Source organism: Cyphomyrmex costatus, unplaced genomic scaffold (genome assembly GCF_001594065.2).
Source record: "Cyphomyrmex costatus isolate MS0001 unplaced genomic scaffold, Ccosl1.0 scaffold124, whole genome shotgun sequence".
Classification (NCBI taxonomy): domain Eukaryota; kingdom Metazoa; phylum Arthropoda; class Insecta; order Hymenoptera; family Formicidae; genus Cyphomyrmex; species Cyphomyrmex costatus.
The window spans coordinates 190258-207160 of NW_017275218.1; the positions used below are offsets into that span (position 1 = coordinate 190258).

The window sequence follows — 16903 nt, forward strand, 5'->3', positions numbered from 1 at the left end:
CACAGATGTTGGCTTCACATTTGGTATGTATATGGTTGCCCGTTGCAGTAGTTGTGTTTTAAGTATGTGTCAGTGGATTGTGTGATGAATATGTGATTCGCGTTATCGCACTGTTTTTTATTGCGTCGTTTTAATGTGTGACATTAAAAGATCTCTTGACGATAAATTGATTACATCTGAGTCAATGACAATGTACTTTGTCCAAGACGCAAAATAATGAGGTTACGAATGTGATAATTTCAACTTGTTGGTTGCATTATTGTGGAAGATATATATTGTGAAAAAACATCATGAGTTGGCTACGGAGCAATCCGTTGCGAACGAGCTTCAGCAAACAGCGATCCAGGGACTCGCCACCGAAAGATGCTGATCCGTCTGCGTGTTATGACAGCTTCTGCAAACATTCGCAACAGATATACGAAATCATTCTGCATTCTTTAGTAAGAACTATTTTTAGATCCTTCATTATTTTGAAATTTATATCTCTTCTTAGATTATATATATATATATATATATATGAAAGAGATAACTTCCTTAAATTACATCTTCAATTACAGAGATTTATGAAAAAAATACTAAAAATGGATATTGTTTAGCACATCCACGTTTACTTCAATTTTGACGAAATTTGATACTTTTTACATGAAACAAAAGAATCTGTCGAAAAAAATGTTGTTAAGCGAGATATTAATCATAAAAGTTCACTGCTATTAAGGTTACGAAACCTGTCATGTCTATAATATAGTGAATTGCGCATGTGCTATATTCACGTTTACGTACTTGTGATGTTGGGGAGGGGAGGAACCTCAGTACATAATACGTGTTTAGGCAGGGAGTGGGGTGCAAAGGTTTCATCCTTTTTCCTGCCTTTCATATTAATAACTTCTAATTAAGAAAAACACCTAGGAATTAGATATTATATTGTGTAAAAGAAAAGAATATGAATGAGTTTTTATATACGCAGAACAATGTATGCTACAGTTTTACTCGTAGTACATACACAAAACGTTTATGGCTTATACAATACATACTTTGTAACTGTGTATTTAGATTTTTAGAAAGTGTAATATTTTAAAAGTACACCTATCCACATATTAATTTGGAGGAATTATTTTAGTCCCTTAAATCTGAGATTGGGTCTATATAAAAAAGAACATTTCCTTGAAATTTTTATAATTAAAAAAGTGTTTTAAGAATTGAATCAGTTTTGGACAGTTGTAACAGATCCTTTATTAGTAGATAATATATATATATATATATTAGATACCTATAATATATATATATATAAAATATTCTTTATGAATTATCAATTTGTGTATTTTTTAGCCTCCTAAAGGGATACCTACTCAAGATGATGTACTTGGAGTTGTTAATCACATTGATCAAATGGTGACATTATTGATATTAGAGCTACGGGATTCAAATTCGCATAATCATTATCAACAGGGTAACACTGCAACGCATTCTCCATGTTTAGAATATTTATTAAGCGAAAATTTACTTGTTAAATTGTACGATTGGAGTATACATACAGGAAGGTATATCTCTACAAACAGTATATACTTATATTTAAAAAATATAAATTCTTATAATATAACATAATGTATAATATTCTGTATATTTTTTTGTGTAAAGTTAACCTCACTTTTTAAGTTTTATATTTTCATTAATTAATTGTGTTTAATTGCACTAACAATAAGTTTGTTTCGATTTTTGCCACAAAGCACAATTTTAACGAACTGAAACTGATCATATTTTTGTTTCCATCCCATCCTTTTCAATTGATTTTTATCAAATCTCAAGTTATCTATGTTTCTTATCTGTTTCTTAATTACATTGATATAAATATTACTGTATGATTTGTAAAACCCGCAACAATATTATTATCTTACATTTTTTGTCAATTTTATATTATTTACTTTCAAAAGAAATTTTTTTAAGTTTATTTTATGTAGTTGTTTCACTTCGCATGCGCGTATGCACTTCCTTGTTTATATTTATAATAATTTTTTCAACAAATAGCAAAGAACTAGTTATGTCTTTTACATTCGTAACAGATTCCAAATCGATAATAATTTAAGGTATCTTGGAAGAGCAGAAAAAAAACACATTACTAACAATTCGATTTATTAAGTATTTTTATTCCATGCTTATTATCAACATCTAATATAATAGTAAGTCTCATATTAATAGTTTTGCTAATTCATTGAAGTTTTTTTCTATTTAATCAGGATCATTCATGTAATATTGTTTTTAGTATCCATTGATTGTCTATCATCATTGGTTTTAGACATTGCTCTCGCTCTGATATATTTTGGTACTGAACACAGGGACAAACATAGAAAATTTGTCAGGATCTTAACGAACTATTTTTTTTATTGTTAATGGTCTTAGATACTATTTTTGCATTTAGATTTTGGGTCCAAACATATAAACATAGAAAATTTTCAGTCATATGACACACGAGAGATAGTCAATAGTCTGCCTGTTTAGTTTAAGCTTACTTTTAATTTTCGCTTCACGGACGCTTCAAACTTCAATCACATAATTTCTGTTTATATATAAGTTACTGCATTATATATATATATATATAATACATAAGAAATTTTTTACAGATTTAATAATGCAGTAAGATTGGAGCAAATAAAGCTTTATGAATTATTAGTTTCACATAGTGGTACTCTTCTTGCTCATGAAACAGTTACGAGACCACTTCTACGATTATTAGAAGAATGTTCAAACGATGTTATGCCATTAGAAGTAGAAAAAAAATTAGTAGTACTATTGAATCAGCTATGTGTTGCCTTAATGCAAAATATGGCATTACTTGATTTGTTTTTTCATCCAACTGCATCTGGAAAGAATAAGTAATATTTTATTTTTCTTAATAAATACTTTATATGAATATATAAGTCTTAAAAATTGTTAACACATAATTTCAGATTCATTATATTTAATTTATTAATACCTCATATTCACCGAGAAGGTGGTGTTGGTCAGCAAGCACGTGATGCTATGCTATTGTGTATGTCACTTTCCAAAAAAAATGATGAAGTTGGATTGTATATTGCTGATCATTCCAATATATGTCCTGTAAATGATGCAATTATTGTTATTTTGAAATAAAATATGCTTGCAAAAATGTGTGCACAAAAGTAAATAAACTGTATTGCCTATATTTACTTAGGTGCTGGCTACAGGATTGAGTGGCCTTTATTCTTTACTTCCAAGGAAACTTAACATTGAAACAGATGATTGGCATCAATTGACACCGGATGATGTAAATGACTTACCTGCACTTACACAACTCATGAATTCTCTGGAATTCTGCAATGCAGTTGCACAAGTAGCACATCCGATGGTACAAAAACAGTTACTCGAATTTTTATATCAAGGTTTCCTGATTCCTGTCATAGGACCAGCATTGTTACAAGTGAGTGTTCATTTTAAGACATAAAAGAGCATTTATTAAAAATTTCATAATTAAATTTTAATATTGATATTTTAATATTAATAATGTGAATAGTCTTATTTTTACAAGAAATATATTAGCTTTCATTTTTTAAATAAATAATTATATTTGCATCTTTAAAATGTTAAATTTATAAAGAGTATTAATTTATTTATTTTTATAATATATCGTCACATATCATATTAGCATGTTTATAATGATGATTAATCATATATTATTCTATTTATATTATGACAAAATATTTTTAAATAGAATTTTATTATATGGTTTCGATAAATTATTCTCATACATATTGCGACCGTACTCACGAGTAACGGGGCAACTTCGTCGCTTTTCTAACTCTCAATTACTCTCAAAGTTGGGCGCCAGGTACGAGAGAGCGTGCCACTCTTCGATACTCTATTATAATTCTCTAAAATCTGTTACTCTAAATATCACTAACGTTACGCTAAGGGCCTTGGCATACCAAAAACTTAAGGCAGTAAAACGTAAGCAGTAAGGAAATCAACGTTGTGGATTTGCTACTGCTTAAATTATGGCCTTACGGCCTCTACTGTGATTGGTCAATTCGCTTACTGCTAAGTCTTACTGCCTTAAGTTATTTTGTGTGCCAGGGCTTTAAGGGAATGCTATACCTGTGTTTTTATATCATGGATGAAACAGTTCCATACAATTCAAAATATAGCCAGCAATCCTCACAATAAAAATGCTCGCAAAGAAAAATATTACAAAAATTATGAAATTAATACGGCGCACGAAAACCAGTACACAAATACGCTCGCCCTCCCGAGTCAGGAGAGGGCAGGATCTGCATGTTTTAATTGTCAAACCAGTGACGGAGAATAACGTCACGCCACAAAAAAATATATATATATACACACACATACAAGAGAATAATTTATCAAAACTGTATAATGAAATTTTAATATATATATATACATATATATATTCTCGTGCTATTACGTAATATAAATATTTGTAAAATATATTGAAAAATGAAAATTATTCGAAATTGATGCAACATGATATTTATAAATCATCGTTCGGATATGTTTCTAGATTGAAAGTTAGTTTATATGCTAGAAGCAATTATGCTCTAAAAAAAAGCAAATAATTATTTGTATTATTGAAACTTATATAGAAAATGAAAACGCTGCCAATAATTAATAGCAGAAACTGAATTTTTTATTTAATAGTATATATGGAGAGAGAAATATACTATATAATCTGTCGAATTGTATATAAATATTTCATTTTAAGATAATAATGTGCGAGTAATTGTCTACAATATACTCTTATGTTATATAGTACATTATTTCAATTATATTTTGTCATTATGTGTAGTGGAAGATGGTTATTTTGATAACATATACCAATATGTACAGGATATCCCTGTATAAGTAGCTAACCCTTTTTTTATTTCATGAACTAACAGAGAGATAGATTTAATAAATATAATATCAAATTAAACGATGCTAACTAACTTTATTGCAAGCACAGTTCTTACATTTTTTATTAACAAAAATTAATTTTGGAAAATAATTGCAGACGACCGTGGAAGAATTGGTCGCAGCAACAGCTTATTTTGATTTGTTTCTTCGATCTGTAACTGATCCTGGCTTGTTGCGATCGCTTGTTAAATTTCTGTTAGAAGATAATTATGAAGACTGTAGAATACTAGATTGCCTAATACAGAGGATTTCTTCTCGATCGAGGGTAAATTATGAATCTATTTGATAGAACATTTCGTAAATACAAACTTGTTTCTAAGATTTTATTTTTTTATTTAGTTATGCATAGTTACTCTGGCATTGTTTGAAACTCTAGTTAATTTAAATTGCGAAGATATTATGTTGGAATTGTGTTTGGGTGCATTAAATCCGTGTTCACACGTAATGCTTTCTCAACGTAGTCGACTGAGAGATATAGATCCTTTTGGACGAGCAGCAGAAAAGTTTTTATCTTTAACACCACGTTGTTGTTCTATATTTACGTCAATAGACTCTCAAACAAATTCTTTGCCTAACGTCGTATTATCTACATATGATAAGTATGGATACACCACATCTGATTCCATGAAATCACTACCAGCATCAATAAATTATGGTACAAGATTATCAGATAGCTTGTATGGAAATTACCATGCATATCTCTGTGATGCTAGACAAAAAATTAAAGCTTGCCGTATTGCGTGTTCCAATTGGTCTTGCCAGTATGATGGTAATTTACCTCAGCATAATAATATTAGCTTGACTATCTTAGATAAAAATATTGATCAATCACAGAAAAAGGTAAAAGAATCTAGAACATTGAAAATGATTACAAATGTAATGAAATCATGCGAGAATGACAATAATGATGTATCATTGGATAATGTATTACTTAATATTCAATCTTTATTGGAAGGAAAAGATTTAAATAGTAATGAACGTAATTTTAAAAACGAATTGAACATGGATATTGCGCTGTCTCTTGACGAACAAGCACAATTGGATGCCGATATTGCAGAATTGTTGAACGAAGACATTAAAATAACAGAATGTGCAGAGGAAACTTGTTTAAATAAAAAAGAATCCGATAGCTGTATAGAAGATTCGACCATGGCCATGAATTCACTTATATCACTAGGTGAAAGTAGCGGCTATGAAAGCTTTGCGTTTAAAGAATCGTCAGAGTCAACACCGGATAAGAAAACAAGTGAAGATCGGATGAGTGAACATGAAGAAACGCACATTATAATTAAGAAAGAGATTGACTATGTTCCTATGCATAATGATGCGGAATCAAATTCTCCGATAATTATGGAGACATCGTTGAGTAAATTAAATAAAGATGCTTTGTACCGACAGGACGTGTTTAATGGACAGCCAAACATTGGTATATTTTTAGATGTGGTTTTACGGAAACTCGAATGTATGACAAGCAATAATTTGTATGTTAATTTACATCTCACGGGCCTCATTAGCAGATTGGCGATATATTCTCAACCTTTATTACAGTCGTTTCTGCTAAACCATTCTCTTGTATTTCAACCTAGCATCAAGTCTTTATTTCAGGTATTTATTATTCTGTTATATTTGTGATTGAAATTCTGAACATTGTAAAATATTGAAATAATTATTTATCATATTTTTATTTCTTATAAACTGAATGTAGTATAAGATAAACAATAATTTATTTATTTATAGAAACACTAAATTAAAACCGATACAAGGTGTTCCAGTTAAAATATAATAAAAAAAATTTATAACATATAAAGTACTAATTTTAATAATAAAATGTGTGTGTAGGTGCCAGTGTAAAAATAACTCTGAAATTTTTTTTATAAAGTTGTAAACTCAGCTTTGAGCACTATATATTAATTATGCACAATCTTTCACATATTAGTCCAAGTAATAAAGAGCTAAAAAAAAGTTGAAAAAAATTGGTTATTAGTTATGTAATTTGGTGTCTTATAATAAACTATGTTATGACACTAAAAGATTTACGCGTTGTTATCACTATATTGCCGCCAAAGATTACTTAAAAATTGGAAAAAAATCCGTTTTTTTCACATATATCTTTCACAAACATACTTCGACAAACATACTTTTGTAATAAATTGTAGATGAGAAAAATTTCTATAAAGGACCCTGCTCAAATATTATGGAAATTCGATTTTGGTAGATTTGTCTGAAATTTTGATATGTTGTCGCTTTCGACATCCTAAACAAATGTCTCCATGGGCAAACCGTGGGAATCAATCCTTCGCCCGCTATGAGTCGGTGAAGTAAAGGTAAAAAAGTAGGCCTAAAATTGGGCTATACAATATCACTCTCCATACCCCATCCCACCCTCACCCCCGCCTCATCCATCACCACTCTCACCATTAGATGCGCGCATTGTGCGTGTATGCGTGCGTGTTTGTGTACGTGTTTGTAAGCGTATGTTCCAGTAGAGATCGGGACCTACAATGTCACTTAATGAGATTTATTGACTCAAAATCTCTATTGGGAACGTGAACTTTTTCGTTCATACTCTTCGCAGCATCTTTAACACTTCGTAATAAAGCAGTGGATGGATATTTTATGTTATTCTCATAACGAGCGTATCCTAGGAACCATATAACGCTAGCAACATACGAGTGGAGATAGAGCGAGGGTTGGGTATGAGAGTGATATATAGCTCGATATTTAGGCTTACCTATTTACGTTCGCCGACTTATAGCGGGCGAAGGATTCCCGGGGCTTGTGCCTATGGAGACATTTATTCAGGATAGCCGAAAGCTACGACATATCAAAATTTCAGACAAATCCGCCGAAGCCCAATTTCCATAAGATTTGAGCGGGATCCTTATGGCTAATGAATTTTTTATCAAATCAATAATTTGCCTGTAACATTCCATCAAAACGATGCAAATTTTTCAATAATATTAAAAATATTTGGGTTTTAATTCTTTACTCTTCAATGTTCAATATTGGCAGTACATTGTACCTATTCCAATATTGCGTCAATACTAAACAATTGTGTGTAAATTTATATACTACGAATATAATTTTTCGATTGCGCACCGAAATTTTTTCAAGGATAATATTAAATTTAATAAATAAATTTAATAAATAAATAATTGAATTAAGGATAATACGTAAAGTTTGATAAAAATTGAATTTAATAACTTACAAAAGCATGTGAGGCAGGACCATCATTACAAGTTCGTCCGATCGGATTGAACGTAGTTGTTACGATGATAAAACGCAAAAATATAATAACGGAAACTCTGAGCACTAAGGTTGACATTCATTTGTTTATGTTAGACTTATGTTTTAATAAATTATAATAAGGATTCATTAATATCATCCGTGTCTTTTTGTGAGTTAATACCATTGTTTTATTTTTTAATATATACCATTTCTGAGATTCTTCTTTTATGGTAGTTTGTTTCAGTATCTAAGAATTGTAACTCCTCCCCAATCAAAATTATGGTTATATTTTAATCTGTGGTCTGAAATGACAGTATGTCTAAAGGAGTTGTGCTTTATGTTATTTCTATGTTCATTTACATGGGTCTTGAGTTGTCTTTTGTTTGTCCTACATAAGACGCTGTACAGTCTTTACAATCGATTTTGTAAACGATATTCTGGTTTTGAAATTTATTTAATTTGTCTTTATATATATATATATATGGACTTTGATGAAAGAGAGAAAATAAAGTATTCAAAATTCTATAGCCGATTGTGAAGATTGATTTATTAAAAAAAGGAAGTAATTAAATACGAAATTTTAGATATGAACGGTACAACAAATAATTTTTTCTTATTACTATTGTTGTTCTAATTATCAGAACTCATATTATCAACGTTTTATGTGTTTATCATTTTTGTAATTCTTTTATTTATGCAGTCGAAGATTAGAGTTAGAGGATAGTACAATAATTTATGTTTATATAACTAATTCAATGTTTTTTTTTATGAAAAGTGGGGTGGGAGAGAAGAATTGCTCTATTTACTAAATTGCAAACAGATCCAATTTTGTGGGAAATAGGATGGTTGGAAAAAAAGGAAAGATATCTGTCTGAAAAGGTTTTTTTATGAAATCAATCTATCATATATAGTAATTTTATTATCTTCAACTGTTAAAAAAAGGTCCAAGCTGTCATTTTCAATTTCTAACGTGAATTGTAATCTGTCATGGAAACTGTTGAAAGTGGTTAAAATGTTGTCAATATATGATCTCTTGGTGCAGTCATAATAATGTCAATATATTGATAATAATATATGGTGGGATTTAAATTTAATATCAATAATGCTTTTTCCTCTAAATCTCGCAAAACCAATTCAGCTAAAATAGGGGATAAAGGAAAGGATCCCATAGGTGTCCTAAAAATTTATTTGTAAATTTTATTGTTAAATGAAAAAATATTGATGTGAAAATAAATTTTAAAGTTTCGATAAATTCATTATATGAAATGTTTGTTTTTGTGCTAATTGTATGCCATCTTTTTTCAATGCTGTAGATTGCAAGATCTAGAGGAATGTTTGTGAACATAGAAATAACGTCCAATGATAATAAAACCGAATTGCCAATTTCAGTGCCATTGAGTAATCGAAAGGCTTCAAAACTGTTATGTGCCTGTCGTGGATTTGTCTCTACATTAGACGCGATAATTGAATGTAAGAAAGACGTTATGGGATATAAGGCAGTGTTAACAGAAGAAACAATAATTCTAAAGAGGACATTTTCTTTGTGAATCTTAGGAAGGCCGTAAATTCTCGGTAAGTTGGAGTCACTGGAATGTAGCGTAAAATAAACTTTTTGAAATTCAAAACCAATTTTTTAATATCAAATAAAGTTTTATTTTAATTTTGTTGTATTATCCATTAAGTGATAAGTATTATATTTGTATCTTGTAGTTCCTTTTCAGGGATCCCCCGTATTCTCTATTTTAGCTGAATTGGTTTTGCGAGATTTAGAGGAAAAAGCATTATTGACATTAAATTTAAATCCTAAATCCATATATTATCGATATGTTGACGACATTATTATGACTGCACCAAGAGATCATATTGACAACATTTTAACCACTTTCAACAGTTTCCAGATTATAATTCACATTAGAAATTGAAAATGACAGATCTTTGAGTTTCTTGGACCTTTTTTTAACAGTTGAAGATAACAAAATCACTATAGATTAGGTTCCATAAAAAAACCTTTTCAGACAGATACCTTTCCTTTTTTTTCCAACCATTCTATTTCCCACAAAATTGGATCTGTTTGCAATTTAGTAGATAGAGCAATTCTCTCCCACCCCACTTTTCATAAAAAAAACATTGAATTAGTTATATAAACATAAATTATTGTACTATCCTCTAACTCTTAATCGTCCAACAGTTTTATGTTATGCTCATGCTCTATTATGCATTTCATGTGCGATAGGCTTTACAATTCTTAGATACTGAAACAAACTACCATAAAAGAAGAATCTCAGAAATGCTACATATTAAAAAACAAAACAATGGTATCAACTTACAAAAACACACGGATGATCTTGATGAATCTTATTATAATTTATTAAAACAGAGTCTAACACAAACAAATGAATATCAACCTTAGTGCTCAGAGTTTCCGTTATTATATTTTTGCGTTTTATCATCGTAACATCTATATTCAACCCAATCGGACGAACTTGTAATGATAGTCCTGCCCAGTTCTGCCTCGCATGCCTTTGTAAGTTATTAAATTCAATTTTCATCAAGCTTGACGTATTATTCTTAACTTAATTATCCATTTATTAAATTCAATATTATCCTTGACTTAATTATTCACTTTAATTAATTTTATCTCATTGACTATCTTTATTGACGACAATTAATTATTTAACTCTGGACAATATATTCGCATTGAGAACAGTAAAATCAATCCGAACAATAATTATTATATCAGCATGTCTGTAACGCATTATCACATCATAAGAAAATATTATCAATGCAACGACACAAACATCTGTAAGAATCGCTGAAAAAGGACTTGTGAGTTCCAAAACGTACGACACTTTAGTTGGTTTTTCACGTTATGTTCTCTCATTTTATTATAAAATTTAAGAACAATATTAAATCCATTTAGCTCGATATAGACCGTTTATTTATTTTAATTTGCATTGCGAGCAAAAACGAGCGAAATTGCATTTATTAATGCAAATAATTAATTTTTTTACTGCGAAAAATATTACCTCAAAACGTCTGTGAAGCTCTAGCATATCATATATCAGCATTGCATATAATGACACCAGTTCTGTTCGCATCCACGATAGTTCTACAGTTCTATATCGGTTTTATCAATAGCTCTATCGAATTACGTCCAGAAAAAATGAAATGCCAACTTCCTGTCTTACCATCCAGCTTCTCACCGGATTTCGAACATATGAGGTGTAAAGTACAAGAATCCAAAGAGTTCTATCATTAAACGTTAATACATCAATAGTTCTGGCTATAAAACCAAAGAAAACTGTACATATTAATACGTACGGGTGATATACTGGCCTATTGGTGAGAGTTTTAATTGTTTTATTACAGTTTTAATGTAGTTCTGATATCGTTTGAGCATTTTCTGAACAGTTCTGGCGATAAACATTGCTAGAAATTTTTTAAACTATTTTTAAATGTTAATATACATCGTTTACGGGATATAAAAATTGTTTAAAAAATTTCTCTAGCAATGTTTATCGTCCGGACTCTTTAGAAAACGCTCAAACGATGTCAGAACTGTATTAGAACAGTAATAAAACAATCAGAACTCTCACCAATCGGCTAGCATATCATCCATATATGTACCGTTTTTGGACAATTTCTTTAGATTTATAGCCAGAACTACTGATATACAATATTAAGTTTTAACGATAAAACTCGTTGAATTTTTATACTTTGCACATCATACTTTCGAAATCCAGTGAGATGCTGGTTGGTAAAACGGGAAGTTAGCATCTCATTTTTTAAAACGTTTTTCCTGGGTGTAATTCGATATAACTATTGATAAAACCGATATAGAATTGTAGAACTATTGTGAATGCGAGCAGACTGGTGTCATTTCATGCAATGCTGATATATGATATGCCAGCTTTACAAATGTTACCTCAAAATATATTCTCTTCGAAACTGTTCTACTTTCGTACAAAATATTTTTATATCATTATTATTAATTTCGAGAGTCATTAACTGTATTAATTAAAATGGAGCACCCTGTATATTAATATATAAATTTGTATTTTGATATTTTAATTAGTTAAAAATATTTGTGTATGTGTGTATAAATAAAATTTCTGTTTTCTTTAATAGATTTGTAAATACAGCTTTAGCACTTGTGAATCGTATACACTAACGTCTAAATTTAAATATACTTTACAGAAAGCAATAAAAGCACTAGTTTTCCAACAATTTAAAATTATTTGACCGCTTATTTTTTTTCCATTTAATTTTATAAAGAAAATTTAATACAAATTCTTGGAGAAGATAGTATAAATTACTTTACATTTTTTCAATAACAAAGATGCATTGTACTATTTTTACATCAATGATATGATATATCTTTAATAAAAAAAGAATGCTTTGCAGTTTTAATTTATGTATTTGATAATTGTTTAAAGAAGAGCTGAAATATAAAAATCAAAACTAATTCAATATATATTGTAATTAAAGAAAGTATTAGGAATATATAAACATGATGGTTATATGCATACATATATGTATGTACATATATACAAAATACAATATATATATGTATATATATATATATATATACTAATTATATATTATTAATTTATGTATACATATCTATATATAATATTAATCTGTGTTTGCAGATTTAATTGATTTTAATCTAATTTGTTTGAGTTTTTCTTCTAAAAAAATTATTTAATTACCATTTTTGTTATCTAAATGTCGACTGCAATAGAAATTAAGAAAAATATAATATTTTTATAATTTATATTGCAGGTGCTTGCATCATTGAAACATAAAATAGACCAATTTCTTTCAAAGCATAATAACGTGGATTTATTAGTTGAACAAGCAAAAATATTTCTGATTAATCGAGAAAACAAATTAGTAAATGCGAGAAAAAATGTAATAGAAGCTGCTGCGCAATCCTCATCTATTAAAAGACATTCTTTAACTGGTGAATCATTCTCAAGAGGTACTATTTACTTCGTGAATATATTTTAAAAATTTGTTATATCTTTCTATCATTTATAAAGAATATGAATATTGGATTCAGTACTGCAACCGCTCACTAAGCGCAGTTTAACAATTTAATGTGATTAATTAGATTTAGAGGTAAAACTCATATTCGATTACTACTTAGCCGTTCAGTGAGCGATTGTAGTATAGAATGCACCCATTGACTCTCTTTTCTTTTTTTACTCTATTTTTACTATTATGCTGTCATTTATATTCTTTTCTCGTTTTCACGTCTTTTTCCTTCCTATAACTTTACAACTACATTAATCATATCTTCTAAAATTTTGTGCACGCTGGAAGTATTCAAAAGGTGTATGTATTGATATAAAATATTTTTGCTTGTACATTATACATGTATGTAAAGTCCAAATTATTATATCATTTATATTTATAGGGGAACCAAAAAGGAAAAGTTTGACATCATCCTTCACACAAATGTTCAGACGATCAAGTGGTAATTTAGGTTCAGGTCTAACCAATCAGCCGTCCAGTATATCAGAAGATCAGCTACAAATAATTGGATCTGGGTATAGGTGAATTGTTTCAAGACTTCTGATTATTTTCTGCATATTATAATAAATCATAATATATAAAAAAAATCTAGGTCAGGGATTCCTAAAGTATCGAGCCAATTTTTAATTACGATGTTCAGAATGTTAAATTATACTTCGTATAGTTATACCAATATCTATTTGCGTGTCTGTCTTTTCACAACTTTGTACATATGTGAAATTGGATTTTTAATAATGGTAGAAATCAAACCAAATTTGAGATAAATAACAATTCCTTGTCTGAAAATAATTTGTGTCAACGTCGACATTAAAACTTTTTATTAACGGAAATTGGAAATAAATGCATTTTTCACATATTCACGTATTTAAAAAATTAATCTAGGTCTTTTACTAGGACCTAATTACGTTATTAGAAATGATTTCAATCTCACAAAAAATAAATAAGCAAATAAGTGAATGGAATGAAAAATATAGTTATGTATTGTTTTCTTCAATAGGTATACAAAAACTTCGTGGGAATCACCGAATGAAGTCAGCCCAGTGCAAAATGTTGTACTATGTTGTGTTATATTAGATGAATGGCTTAAAGAGCTCGCAGCAATAACTCAGGAGCACGCCATTATGTCCACTATAGATGGTAATATATTTAAACCTTAACTTTAACATGTGATTTTGTATACGAATATGAAACAAGAGAACATTTGGAAATATTCCTCTCTGTTTATACTGAGTGTCCGACGAGACTTCCAATTTTGCATTGGAAGGTAGATAGAATCGAAAGAAGTCCCATACCATTTAACGAGTCTCGCATTATTATTAATACAGATATTAATTTTTTTAATTGTACTACTGAGAGCGCGTTTTGAAAAACGCTCTGGCTGCTCAAGATATAGCCCGGCCCACTTTTTCAAACATGGGCTACGCTGACAGCGTGTTAAAGAGACGAGGAGATCCTTTCGAAAAGGAGGAGAAGCACGCTGTTGTTCGACGCTCGGAATTGCTACTCATGAGCGGAGCAACCGGAGCGTTTCTCAAAACGTGTTCTTATTAATACAATTTCAAAAATTAATATCTGTATTAATATTACGAGAATATCGCTAAATTAAAAATAAAGGTATGGGACTTTTGTATTTATTTCGATCCTATCTATTATACCTTTCAGTGCGAGATTGGAGAAGTCTTTCGGGATAGCCTGTATATATGTAATTCAAGTATAAAAAAATAAAAAACATGTAGTTTTGACAAATTCAATTCTGCATGTAATGTTGAAAGAAGGTATGTTTTATTCTGAGCAAAAACCATGAAGTATAAAAGAATTAAACGAAAATGTTATACTTCGCGAAAAGAATAGAATCGATTAATTTCGCAAAATGACAATCATTCGCTCGCTCGTTATTCATTGCAGACGGGTCAAGAGTTGAAGACCAATTTCGCGGTATCTGTATCCACTGAAATATAATACTAGAACGAGGCTTTTTGCTCCGGAGTTAATTAGATTCGCCATCTGGATACGATGGCCCGTATTTAGAATGTGTTTACAATGATGTTAGCACTCTAACATGCTGTAGTTTACGTTAAGCGTATTGTAGAATTTCAGTAATAAAAGCGCGCTTTTATCAATAAAAATGCGTTCTGAATACGGATCTATATTTTTAAAAATATGAACTGAAAGATATGGAAGACATTGAAAAAAATAATAAATTAATAATATAAATGCTATATTTTTGTTTATTATAGTAAAAGCGTTTAAAAACTTGTATAAATGAATTATTTTTTATATTTGAACTTTTAAATTTTTTAAAAATTATATGGACTTTTTTTAACATTTAAATTTTAAAAACAATCATGTAAAACAGTCATTGTAAATTTTTATTGCAAATAGTATATATATTGTGTTCACTAAGAAATCTTTAATTTTAATGAAAGTATTTTTTATAATTCTCTGATTTAAAAAAAAAAAAATTTTATATTACATAAAAGCAACTTAAAAATTGTATATATTTTTAACATTTAAAAGTTATAAGATTTAAATGTTAAAAAAAGTCCCCACTACAAACCCTGAATTCCTGAGGATAATAGCGATGCCAGGAAATATTTTATTGTCTATTATATTTATTTTCTCGAGAGAATGGCTGAATAGTTGGTCCTGCGGCTTTATTGTAGCATGTTTCAATCAATACTATACGTCCAAAAAAGTTGATTAAAATCGGTGACTACAGACTAGCGGCCTCTCCTTGTTAGTAAATATGCTTGTTTTTAAATGATTCTTACTATTTACCCGGCGTTAAAAGTTTAAAAGTAACTTTTCATTATTAACAATAATAATAATACATATAGATATAAATAATTATACAAGTCATTCGTTTTTTGTAAATGTGTGTATGTAACGATAGCATTCGTTCGACGAGTCTATCTTATTGTGTTCGTCATGCGTCGGGAACGAGACGATCATTTGCCGCGTGATAACTTCTTCACGCTTGGAAGCTAAGTTGAGAAATAATCTTTAAGAGCGAAAGTCTTTATCCGTTAAATTGTATGCACTACTTGTTACCGTGTTCGGTATTGTACCATCCGTATATTATTTACGTCATGTATCGCGTAATTCTCAAATACATATTGTTATTTGTTACATGTAATTTTGTATGATTGATATCTCTTTCGTCCTATGACTCTTTCCGCTCGCGCGAATCACCTATCTATATTAAGGTAAATGTAAACCGATTATTGGACAACTAAGGAATTGCACGGCGAAATCATTGATTTAAACTTACTAAACATTAAAATTTTAGTTTATTACACATGCTTAGTAAGAATGGATGTTTTCTGAAACTAAATCCATTATCGAATATGTTATTTGCGTTGATTATAATTATATTTAGTCACAAATATAATATGATTTATTGTCCTAATTACTGGACAAAGAAATGTGACGTGCTCTGTGTCCACAAAAGTATAACCCAATTATTGGAAGTAGTATAACTAGGCGAGTTCTAATCTAGGTCCTCTGAGAGGGGGTGAGGAAAGAAAAAAAAACTTTAACATTTTGGTTCGCGGGCCGCGGGGCAGAGCGACGCTTATTTCTGCCAGATTCTTTCGTTTTATGGAAAAACGCGTCAAATATGAGTATAATTTAATCGATTTTTGAGATGGTTATTCTCTCTCTATTGCACCTTTACCGAAATATCAAAAAGTCACTGTTTCAATTTTGATAT

At 29.7% G+C, this 16903-nt stretch overlaps 1 protein-coding gene across 2 annotated transcripts; it reads left to right on the forward strand.

Moving 5' to 3' along the window:
* The first annotated feature begins 290 nt into the window (after positions 1 to 290).
* Positions 291 to 15297, forward strand: LOC108782345 (UPF0518 protein AAEL005291). 2 transcript variants are annotated; one of them, XM_018550608.1, is made up of 12 exons: positions 291 to 440; positions 1327 to 1538; positions 2616 to 2867; positions 2943 to 3093; positions 3188 to 3433; positions 5021 to 5188; positions 5263 to 6528; positions 12937 to 13135; positions 13480 to 13491; positions 13574 to 13712; positions 14189 to 14328; positions 15097 to 15297. In XM_018550608.1, the coding sequence occupies exons 1-12, from the start codon at positions 291 to 293 to the stop codon at positions 15141 to 15143; spliced, it is 2982 nt and encodes a 993-aa protein (XP_018406110.1). In that variant the 3' UTR covers positions 15144 to 15297. The 2 variants fall into 2 exon arrangements, with proteins under 2 accessions (XP_018406110.1, XP_018406111.1); XM_018550609.1 differs by lacking the exon at positions 13480 to 13491.
* Positions 15298 to 16903: the final 1606 nt, after the last annotated feature.